The sequence below is a fragment of the Sinocyclocheilus grahami genome, unplaced genomic scaffold, assembly GCF_001515645.1.
Source record: "Sinocyclocheilus grahami isolate Dianchi unplaced genomic scaffold, SAMN03320097.WGS_v1.1 scaffold75.1, whole genome shotgun sequence".
NCBI classification, from domain to species: domain Eukaryota; kingdom Metazoa; phylum Chordata; class Actinopteri; order Cypriniformes; family Cyprinidae; genus Sinocyclocheilus; species Sinocyclocheilus grahami.
Window position 1 is genome coordinate 1,136,050 of NW_015505254.1, and position 12,587 is coordinate 1,148,636.

Consider the following 12,587-nt stretch of genomic DNA (forward strand, 5'->3'; position numbering starts at 1 on the left):
GTGCAAGGACCTTTATAAAGCACATAATCTGAATGAGCATATTCTACATCCATAATCCTACTTAATATCTTGTCAAACCCCTTTGAACTGTTTTGTTGTCTTCTTCCCTCATGTGCTCTGTGTGACCCAGTTTTCCCTCATGTCTGATTGTCATTTGGTTCAGGTGTGTGTCATTAATTACCCTCATCAGCCCTCCTATTTAAGTTGTGTTCAGTTCACTGTTTGTCGTCCGGTCTACTTGGTCCACATGCGTGTTTCCTGCCTGTCTGTTTTGGATTTGCCCTATTGTGGATTATTAAAGACTATTTGCATTGTTCGTCGTCTTCTTTGTGCATTTCATTTTACCGTACCGTGACATAACTAAACATAACTACCCTATTAACTATTAATAAGCAGCAAATTAGGAGTTTATTGAGGCAAATGTCATCGTTAATGGTTTGTTAAAGGGTTCATATGATGCGATTTCAAGTTTTCCTTTCTCTTTGGAGTGTTACAAGCTGTTTGTGAATAGATAAGATCCCTAAAGCTGCAAAGACTAAAGTCTCAAACCTCAAAAGTTACGACTGGTCCACGCCCTCCTAAAACGCCTCGTTTAAACACGCCCCCACATGTCTACGTCACGATGTGGGAAGATTTGCATAACGCTGCCCAAATGTTCACGCAAAGAAATAAGGTGTAATATTGTTGCTGCCACCGCCATGTTGTGAAGACGCTGTGTGTTTCGTTGCGAAAGCGAAAATACACTGTTTGGCCTTCCAAAAGAGGACACGACTGTTTACGCGGCACGATGCAATGCAACACGTAAAAAGACAGTATAAGTGCAAACAAATGCCTCGTTTATATTGGGTTTTTAATGTTTTTGTCTCATCGCTCCGGGACATGGCAACACAATATGGTAAGGGGCGTAACATTTCCGTCACACACTTGAGGAATTCGGCCAATCACAATGCACTGGATAGCTGGCCACACGCTTGAGGAATTTGGCCAATCACAATGCACTGGATAGCTGGCCAATCAGAGCACACCTCGCTTTTCAGACCAATGAGCTTTGTAAAAATCGGCGCGTTTCAGAAAGGTGGGGCATAGAGGAGAAACAATAATGTACAGTATGTGGAAAATAATGTGTTTTTTTAACCTTAAACCGCATAAACCCATTACACCAAATACACAAAATAATGTTCTTTTTAGCAACATCATATGACCCCTTTAATAGGAGAATTGGGCCTTAAAATTAAGTTTGACCAAATTTAGTTCCTGAATTTGAACTGAGGTAGCAAACAGAATGCAGAATTGAAATTCAAATTTCAATGTAAGGAGGTAGAATTAAAATGAAGTTAAATGTAAAGAAATTCATATGACTAACTTTTAATTATTTTTTAAACAAGGCTTTGTCAAGCTAAAATTCAAGTTTGGTTTGAAAAAGCCATGTTTAAAAGTTTTAAAGCTTTGAAATTTGAAGGTTCATAGGCCTTTAGATAGATAGACAGACAGATAGATAGATAGATAGATAGATAGATAGATAGATAGATAGATAGATAGATAGATAGATAGATAGATAGATAGATAGATAGATAGATTTAGATAGATGGTAGATTTCTATGCATACTATAGAGATTTTGTATTTAGTTTATATATTCATTCATACTTGATATATTAACTATTGTGGACCAGGGTGGAGGAGAACTCCCAGAATGCATTACCTGTGTTGAATTTCTTGGCGTTGTAATTCAGTAGATTTTACTTCTTGTCATTCCAATTCAAATTCAAATTCAGTTTCCTGTGTGATGTGGCCAACACACTCATAAACTCAATGGGAACCAATTGTTCAATTCTGAATTTTGCACAACTCTGGTGTGGTGTGTGTATGAGTGTGTGTACTCACTGTGTGATGGGCTCTTGTGCTGGTGTGTGCTCCACCTCATAGCCCTCCTGGCGCAGGATGTCCAGTACACTGTGATTCCCCAGGAAATGACCTGCAGCACACAAGAAACAAGTAGCAACCATGTTAAAGAGGAAAGGTTTCAGGTGGGTGTGTGCAAATATTAAGAAAAAGCAGATAAGAGCATGTAGTCATGGGGGTGACGCTGTCTCAAGAACCCTCCTTTTCTTTTGTTCTTGATCTCGAGGTGCACTTGTTCCTTCAAGAATGAGGCTATATAAAATGCCCTGTGCTACTGTCTCTCCGCCTTGGCTCTCACATATAATACACTCATAATTCCTTCACTCTTGAGACATCAAACGCACGCGCTCCAGCGCCACGCTGATGAAAGCTGTTTCACTTCTCCACGCAGCTGATAATCCCATGTGTCACTCAACCCAGCAATAAGCGATAATACAGCCTGACCTCATCGCCTCAGCATGCTCCGCGAGCTTATTAACGGCATGCTGAAAATCTTCAAGGCTGTCTCTTTTCATGCTTCTTTATCATCATTATTTTGCTGATCAGTCGTGAAGACAGGGCGGGGGAGCAAGGGGCCCGTGGTGCTTTCTTGGCCGCCAAGTTCAAAGGCTGCTGGGGCGACTGGCACGGAGCATGAAGAGGCTACCGCTGAGCGTCGGTCAGATCTGACGGCCAGATTACGGCGCTACGGCCTTCGGCATGGTGGAAAGAAACAGGCGGCCCATTGAGGCAGTCCTGTTGTGTTCCTCACCTCGTCTCCTATCCCAGTGCCAGACTCGGACAGGATCAATGACACAGCGGCACGATCAGCAGGCTTTCACACCCACATCCTCTGTTTAATGTTCATATTAAACTCGGTTAGAATATAATTTTATGGAAATATTGAGTAAAACAGCCATGCTTCTGTATTCTGCGTGTGAGGTCGAGCAGTTCAATTTATGTGCTGTATTCATTTGCAGGGTTCCAGCCACATAAATAACCCCGCCGGACAGAGCACTCTCACAGACTTTGGCAACTGGAGGAAGTAGTTACTCGAGAAGTGTTCAGTTACAAGAGGAAGTAGTTAGCTTAGGTTTCAGGCTGCGGTGAGTTGCGGGTGGTCACCTGACTACCAAATTGGTGAGATTTTTCTTGGTTGGGACTTTTTAAGGCTGCATGATACGTTCACGTCATGTTGGAAATATCGTATCTACAAGTTAAACGCACATGAACTTCACCACCAAGTCGTAATTACATGTGGGAAACTCATATGTGTTTGGCTACTAGAGGAAGTTGTTAGCTTAGGTTTCAGGCTGCGGTGAGTTGGTTTGGTCACCTGGCTACTAAATTGTTGAGGTGTTTCTTGTTTAGGACTTGTTTAGGGACTTTGGTGCATTCAAGTCTTGTCAGATAGATAGTATTTATGAGTTGAATGCACATGAATGCCACCACCAAATCGTAATTATAAGTAGAAAACTCTGAACTTTCTTGAACAACTTGCATGGTTTGCTCACAGATTTATTTAAACAATGCAAACAACCATGTGAAAGAAAACAGACTGGCTTTATTACACTTTTAATTTGAATAGAATATCTCAATAGAGAGCATGGTAACAGGGATCAATTCTCACTATTAACTAGTTGCTTATTAGCATGTCTATTAATAACATATTGACTGTTTATTAGTATTTATAAAGAATATTGTACATCCCTAATTCTGTCACGTTACGCTGTTGAGGAAGCACGCAGGAGGCACGAGTAAACGAGAACTGTCTTTAATCAAGGAAACTCAGGAGATAATCCACAATCGGAGTTTGAGCCAACACACGTAGAGAATGAGTAGACCTGACAAACACAAACTGAACAGGGGTGCGTTTCCCAAAAGCATCGTTAGCCAACTATGGTCGCAAGTTCTGTCATTACCAACATAGTTCAACGATTCGGTGTTTCCCGAAACCATAGTTCAAACGAACATTCGCAAACTGCATCGCAAACTTGTGCCATTGAAACGACAGCTCTTCACCTGTGGTTAGAGGCATAGGTCGTTGTTAGTTTGCTGTGTCGACGTCATTGATTGCGCTGCACCTGAGGTGTGTTCTATTCAGAGTTATCGACCCTATGCCCTATTCCTTTAAAAGATTTCACCATCCACTTTGAGTGATTTGGAAGAGTTAAAGTTGTGGTGCTTAGATCTTACCTAATTCGCCTTTAAATATTTTTTTTATTACAAATTCAGTTTGAAACTATATAGCAGCGTGGCCCTCGCAATTATTCTCCATAAGTGCCATAAGTGCCCTCTGAAAGCATTAATCATGCCAATTGAAACGCAGCCATCGTTTCGTTTGTGCAAAGAAAAGGTGAGTTTGTCAAGTGAGTATCTTTGTTAAAACATTCATAAAGACAAATTTCTCATATAACAATATTGGTAAAAGAGTATGTTAGAGGTTTTCACTTATATTAAATGTTAACACTCAAATCACAGTATTTTTATAGTAAATGAATGTACCCAAATAAATTAACAAAAATGTATAAATAAGTGAGTGATTTTGTTGTTTTTACAGAATTAGAATATAGAATATTCTCTAACAATGTGTGTGTGTGTGTGTTAGGGGTGCAACGGTTCTCGGTAAAATATCGAACCGTACGGTTCTCCACACACGGTTCGGCATGCACTAGGACCGCACGCGGTTCAACTTAAATCTGACAATGCATCTGTAATATGGTTTGTTAGAGTTCGGCTAATGCATGTTTCTGTTGATGGATACAAATTCTGGCTTCCCAATACATTACAACAAGAGCGATGAGAGAGAGAAAAACCAATACGTGGACAAACCAGTCCCTCTTTAATCAATGCGAGTGCTGTATGCTGGAATAACTGTCGTTTATACCGTCATCACGTGTTGATAGCGCAGGTGAGACCAGAACAGCACACGTCGCTATCCGTGTTTAAACTAAACTCATTTAAGCCTTGCCAGTTTAAATATTAAAGAGCCAGAAGATGTGAACTCGCGCTCGCAGTGAGAAGATCTGTGTGGTCGCTCATCTGAAGCGCCTGAACCCTCGTCTCAGACCGCCCGCAGATATTAAGCTCTCTGTGAAGTATTGTGTTTGAATGGACAAATTCACACAAAAATTATGTCAAAATGCCCGTCTTGGTGAGTATCCTAGCAGACGGCTGAATGTACAGTATCAGTGCACTGGATCAGTGCGTTCTCTTAAAGTGACAGCACTTTCTTAAAGTTGTATATATATACACACACACACAAACACACACACACACACACACACACACAGTTACACTGTTTGCAAAAGTATTTGTAATTTTTTTAAGTGTTCATTTAAGTCTGCGGGGCGGGGGGGGGGTGCATATTGGTGAATAAACAAAATATTTAACAGAAGTTATGTCAGATTAAACAAATGGTTTAAACTGCAATGGTGGCTGGATGGTGCACAGGTGTCAGGAGGTATGGGCGAAGAGGATATCCACTGTCTCCCAGCAGCCAGCTATCACCAAAGCCACCCTCTTCAGCCACCTGGCAAACTGCAGAATTGGCCCACACAAAAGAGTCATGTGTGCTTCCAGGCCATTTTGCCACAATGTCAATGAATATCCCCTGGTGATCACACACTATTAGAACATTAATGGCTGGATAGCCCTTCCTGCAAATGTACAAGGGCTCATTTACCACAGGCCTTGACACTGGGATAAGGGTGCCATCGATGATGCCAGTCACTCTGGGGATGCTGTCAATACTGTAGAACTGTTGATTGGCCAGCTGGATTTCTTCAGGAGTTTGGGGGGAAAATCAGGATGTTCTTCATAAGCTGTAACAGCAAAGGTGTTACTGCTGTCACAGTTTTGCTGACTGAAGATTTGCTGAGCCCCAGGCCATCACCCACCACCTCTATAAAACGTCAAACAGCATAATAATGCAGTGTAGCTAATAACTGCACCGCTGAACTTAAGGCATTGTTTCTTCTTGTTGCCCTCTGAAGATGTGGTTTCACAACCTGTAGTAGTTCAAGGATCTTGGCCCTTGGAAGCCGGAATTTTGTTAAGATGGCATCATCAGATAGTGAGTCAAGGGGGGTAAAATGTGTCCCTATGCAGGCATTTATATACACTGCCTGACTTCTGCGTCGCCTTCTGTGTCAGATGACTCAGACGGAGGTGAATCATGGGAAGAGAGCAATAGACAAGGACCCTTTGGTGATTTTAAAGGCCCAGGCTGGAGAAGGCCTGATGTTGACAGGCCAGACTGGAGGGGGCCTGATGTTAGAGGCCCAGGGTGGATGGGGCCTGATGTTGGAGGCCTGAACTTTGAAGGTAAAGGCCTGGTTGATGCACATGCATCTATACCTCCAAGGATCCCTTCCAATGCTTCAGGCCCCAGGATGGCCAAAACTTTCTCTTCCTCTGTAGTGAGAGGAGGAACTGAATTGATATCCCCACCAGTCTTATTTGCTTCCCTTTTAAATGCCGCAGCCCTCCGTTTTGTCACAGTTGTGAAGTCCCTCCACTTATTCCTGACTTCTTCTGGGCTTCGTTCGTAAAGCGAGCACCATTTATTTTTTGAGTGATTTCTGCCCAGATTTTCTTTTTGTCAGCATTTGTAATGCTGTTTTTCAGCTTTGAAAATAGCTAGATTTTATTATTTTCCACCTCCTTCAAAAGAACTGCAATTTCATGCTTTGAAAATGGGGGTTTTCGTGTAATTTTCATTAACACATGGCTGAATGGCAAGGGGACTTAAATAGAAAAAAATTATTGAGCAAAATAAGCAACAGGTGTCCACAAGAGTACATCACAGTTTTTTAAAAACCCTTTTTTTTCAGTTGTGCTTAAGTAGCCTATCAATATTAAATAAGAAATGGTATTTATATGCAATTGTGAAATTATAGACATTGGGATCAGAAAAGGGCACATATTTAACTCCGTGTGTGTATATGTATATAATTTATTGCAGAACAAATGAATGTTGTGTTATTACTCCACTCCTACGTAACGTCATTTCAAAAGCGTAATTCGAGTCAAAGAAAAGAGAAAATAAAACCAAATTACTGTAGGTGGCGGTATATGCTCATGGCACCAGTCGGCTATTAGATCGAAGAATAAGAAGAACAACGTCATAACGACAGCTCAAACCAACGTGGTTTAAACGATGGATCTGCGACACAGGTACCATGGTTTCGGGAAACAGTCGTGACTAGCTAGTTCGTTTCCACAACAATGCATCGTACTATGGTGGTTAATCAGCGAGTTACGTACTTGTACGGGAAACGCACCCCAGACTAGGACTTTTAAACACAGGTCAATCAGGGGAACACAGGTGACATCAATGGAACATAATCAAACTAAACGAGGACAGGAACATGACCAAATAAGGAATCACAGGAAGGACTACGGGGGCAAAACATTTCGCCCCCTCCCGGAAGGTGCGTCCTCGCACCGTAACAACAACAGAGGGAGGCATAGGTGGGAGCTTGGGAGGAGGCTCAGGAGGAGGACGGACACCCGGGAGGGGGCCGGCAGACAGAGACCAGGGAGGCAACGAAGGAGGGAGGAGCCAGGGAGGAGACAGGAGGGGCCCGGAGCAGGAGGAGCACGCGGTTGAGGGTGCGCGGAGTATGGCACGGCAAATGTGCCACACCAAAGAGGAGAGGGCTCCAGTCCCCGAATCCAGGCCACAGCCATGATAGCGACCCACGGTGGAGCCGACGGAGGGAGGAGCCATGGAGGAGGAGGAGCCGGTGGGACAGAGCGACGAGGTGCAGCTGGAGGAGCAGAGTCTTGAGGCGATGGCGGGTCGACGCCCGACCAAGGCGGAGCCGGAGGGACGAGGGAGCCCGGTGGAGCTGGTGGATCGACGGGTGATGGTGGAGGCGAGGGAGCTAGGAGCTGAGGTGGAGCCGCTGAGTCTACGGGCCGAGGCCAAGTTCGGGCCGAGGAGGCTGAAGACGGAGGTGAGGGATGCTCCAGCCATGGCGACGCTGGAGGATGGCAGACCCGCGGAGCTCGCACCGTAATGATGGTGGGCTGAGGGCGAGCCAAGGGGCTGCCAGACGACAGCAGTGGAGGAGGCAGGAGCGAGTGGGAGGGCGGGTATTTGTGAGCCTCCGGGCATTCAGGGCTAAACTCTGGATCGGGAGCCCCCTCTAGGGTGAACACGGGAACAGGATGGCGCTCTGGAGGAGCGGACACTTGAGGGCACTTGAGGGCACTTGTTTAGTTTGATTTGAACACAATCAAACTAAACAAGGACAGGAACATGACCAAATAAGGAAACACAGGATGGACTACGGGGGCAAAACAGGTCCAAAAGTCTGACAAATCATACCCAATACCTCAACTTAACAACTACCTTACTAACTATTAAAAAGCAGCAAATTAGTAGTTTGATGCAAAAGTCATATGGTTTGTTAATAGCAAGAATTGGATCTTAAAATAAAGTGTGACCCAGATCACTAAACTCCAACTTACATGTTTGCCTGTATTTTCAACTCATCAGCACTTTTTCCATAATTTAGAAAGAATGCATATACATGGTTACCAGGTTGGGAAGACTATGTAAACCACTGGGCAGACAATGAATCGATTTATGAAAAAAGCTCTAATTGGGATATTTAAACTTTTGAAATCTGGCAACTGCAGATTTCAGATGATTATGTTTAATAACTCGAAGCAGAAATCGTGATCATGATTAAAATACAATTTCTCATGCAGCCATACCTGACGCCATAATTATGACTTCCCAACTCATAAATATGAACTTCCCAGCAGGACTTGAATGCACCATTACTGAAGCGTTCTCCTTTAATTAATGCAAGGAGGCAGGCGCATGTTACAAAACAAATCAGCCTGAACTAATCTCTTGCTTTCATTCTTTGTAGGCACCCACACCCAAAACACTGGCACACGATGAATAAATATACAGACCCAGAAACAAACAAACAAACCCGTGCTCCGCACACACAGACTCGCAGCTCTCCAAAGGCTGATACAGTTCATTATGTATATTTGTGATGTTTATTTCGTGACCGCAGTTAGCATATTTCGATTACCAAGAACAAACTGCTGTTAAGAAATCCTGAAAACACAGCCAGTACACGCAGGCCTTAAACAAATCCATTTGCAAAAGCAAAAGCAAAAGCAAAGGCTTAGCAAAGGCTCCTGGCTTTTCACTAGTTATGCTCAAAGCCTTCGTCCAAATCACAGAGATGAGACAGGTGCAGTGACTGTCAGTTCATTGCCTCTGATTCAGTCTGAAAACAGCACATGTGGTGTTTCCATTGCTGTAACAGGAGTATTTTTTTGTCAACCCATAGCTTTATTGGTAGAGCATGGCGGGAATGATTCCATAGGTTAGATTCCCAGGGAACGTGCATACCTTGAATTCACTGTAAGTGACTTTAAATAACAGTGTCTGCCATATTAATAAATGTGAATGTTTGACTAATGTCCTTACAGCCTGGCTTTTACTGTAATGTGCGAATCTACAGCTTAAACTATGTGCTCTCTCTCTCTCTCTCTCTCTCTCTCTCTCTCTCTGACTTTCATCAGACTTGTTTTCGTTTTCTCTCTTGGGGTAATTAGGGCTCTCTATCACTTTATAGCAGGACTTCTTTGGTGCATACTTTTTCCATACCCCCCTCTCCACTCCTTATCTTACTCAGAAGATGTACTGTGAGTGGTTCAGGCATTGGTTTGAGTATTTTGGGTTGTGTCCAAATATGTCAGCACCTTCGTGATACATGATACATGACACACAAGAGCATACATACACATACAGCCAATGTTTTAGGTTTAAGAGCAGTGTTTTACACATCAGTTTTTTAGTTTAAGTCATAGTTATTGTCTGGTTAAAGTTAGTGACATTTTTTATATATGTAATAATTGTACATTTAAAAAAAAAGAAAAAAATAATACATTTTACTCTTCCTAAAATAGCATTTAATTTAAAGGGTCATGAAACCCCCCGTTTCAGCACTGGTTAGTTCTCACCACAGTTTTAAAAAATGCTAAAAAAGTGGGCGTGGTACGCAGCGGAGCGGAGGAGGGGGAAGAAGAGAGACAGACAACACACACAGCTTCGCGTTCAGACAGTATAATTTCGCTTCCATCGAGTTAAAAACACAAATAAATGCACAGCCATTTGCACTCTGCATCGAAAACATATATATAAACGCGCTGTTGCACCTCTGAGAACTTTTAAGGCTTATTCTGTGGCGTTTATATAAGCCTTTTGACGGGTTGTGTCACAGAGCTGTAAAAACAGTTATGCTCACCAAGTGAATGAATCGAGTTTGTGCCGAACTCTTATTACAAAGCAAAAACAAACACTCTTTTTCGATCCATTAATGTTTCTCTCAGTTAATGTGCGCGATGTCATCTCACAGTCTGAAACGTCTGTCATAGCAAATCAACACATGCTGTTGTGAATAATTAAGCGAAGTGTCTTCTCATAGGAGAAGAACACGCAGTCTCATGAATAATTTAATAGACACCGACGCGTCATCGATGTACTAATAGTCCATTGCCACGTCACAAATTGTGATGTCAACACAATGTAGATTTTAAACCCGGAAGATGAAAATAGTGCAAAAAAGCTTAAAATGAACCAGTTTTCTCCAACAGTTAAAATTATCGGATGCTAACAATGTCTTCTATGATGTGCAACACAAACACCTCTGCTAAAATCTCAGAAAAAGTAGTCTGAGGTTTCATGACCCTTTTATATGCCATTAATATGCAAAACAGCCTAAACCTAAATTGAGTGAGTAAAAGATTTAAAGCAAACCAGTTACGTTACAGTTGGCATTCAGATCTATGACTCAACATACTCTGCATAGTTCTTCTTCTAAAAGCATTGTTAGGGCATTAATACATTGCAGTATTATTTTTTGTCATTTTTTGTAAGAAGTAAATTAATAATCATAATAATCTTTTTCATCTATTTTTTTTTTTTTTGCAAAATCAAAATTTCTTTGTCAAACTGTAACATTTTTGTCAGTAGTCAAGCACTGTTGGTGTATGTTTGTGTAGCACTTGATGAGGAATCAAACATGCAAATTGACTGATATTCAGTTCACACACAATAAGCCTCATTGCTAGTCTGCCAACAAACAAAATATTCCTCAGCAAGAGTGAATAGTTGAAAGAAAAGATAAAGCACATATAGTCAGACTTATGATATGAGATTGAAAGGCATTGTAGGCCACCAGACTGCATTTGTCTTTGATCATAGTACTACTTTTGGGTTGTTTGCTCTCTGCTTGCTGTCCATTATAATGAGTATGTATGCGTCTGTGGCTGTGTGTGTGTGTGTGTGTGTGTGTCAGAGGTTGCTCGAGGGAAGCCTCTATCTCTGACTCATTAATTTTTCTGCTATCCAACACTCAATCCCCCGTGATTACCCTACAAACGACTGACCTCTAATGCAGCACAGCTCTGTCTAATCCACGCATACATACTACCTTCTGCAAGTTTTTACTGCAGCAGGAAATCTATAAATCTCAACATGGTCTCTGAGTCAACAAACCCTCTGCGCCGCCCCGGGTGTACGCGAGAGTATATGACCCACAGATCAGTGAGGAGAGCAGCTCTCACACCTCCTATAAATCTCAGAGCGAGATCAGGAAATTCCAGCCCTCGGGCCATCCCTGGGATCTGAGCTGAGCCGAGAGATTAGTGAGAATTAAGGGGGTGCTGCTCTCTTTTACCTGTCCAAAGGGACTCCTCTGGTGGTAGTTCAGCAGACTCCATAATGAGGGCACACTCTCTCTCTGTGGTGTAGAGGTTCGGGGAACTGGACTGAACAGTTTAAAGATCTGTTTGGGGTTCAAGTGTTTGATGCAGAAACATTGAAACTGTTTTCTTTATGGCTTTAAATATTTACATTTCTTTTACAGTGACTGTGGGGTGGCAGGCAAGCAGATTTACCAAAGAGAGAAAGAGAGTTAATCCAATGGTTGGGGACATTTTCACAGTTGACGAAATGTGAAAATGGAGGAAAGAGACAAAAACGGGGCAGCAGAAGTGCATTAACAGTCAAAGTTCACAGGGGTTAAAGAATTTAGGGGAAATTGCCCCTACCGTTTGTTTTAGTTTCTGACAGATGGGGTCTCTACTTCTTGAAATGCTTAGGTGGCTTTGTGAAGCAGTGGGCATGACTGAAGAAAAAGAAGACTTTCTTGCACATAAATACACATATAATGGGTGCGTGCATACATACGTGCAGAGCTAAAACTGTACGTTTGTATTGACAAGGTAATGCACAACTTTTTGTGTGTATATATTTCTCTGACTGTCTTTTTATATACAGTGGGTACGGAAAGTATTCAGACCCCCTTAAATTTTTCACTCTTTGTTATATTGCAGCCATTTATTATTTATTTGTATATACAGTGTAGCATATATAATTGTATTTTTAAAAATATTCCTAAAATGATTTATGTATAATATCATTATATAATTGTTATTTTAATATATAATGTAGCAAATAATTGCATATTAGGGGTGGGCGATATACCGGTATACATGATTAATGTAGAAATTTGTCAACTGTACAGATTTTGTACTATCATCTCTATTGCGGTTACACGCTCAAATGACGTTGCTGTGCTACGTGGTCACGAAAACTTATCATTTGCATGAGTTTTTAAGCATTGCGGTTTAAAAACAAGTGATTTTAAGATGTTGAGAAGCAATC

The 12,587-nt window shown here is 42.0% G+C and overlaps 1 protein-coding gene across 1 annotated transcript in view; it reads right to left on the minus strand.

The window, feature by feature from the left end:
- Positions 1-12,587, minus strand: part of LOC107585868 (metalloprotease TIKI2) — a 68,893-nt gene that overhangs the window by 3,687 nt on the left and 52,619 nt on the right. Inside the window, exon 5 of the mRNA XM_016273037.1 lies at positions 1,883-1,973. Coding sequence (XP_016128523.1) covers positions 1,883-1,973 — 91 coding nt within the window. The remainder of the gene's footprint in view (positions 1-1,882; positions 1,974-12,587) is intronic.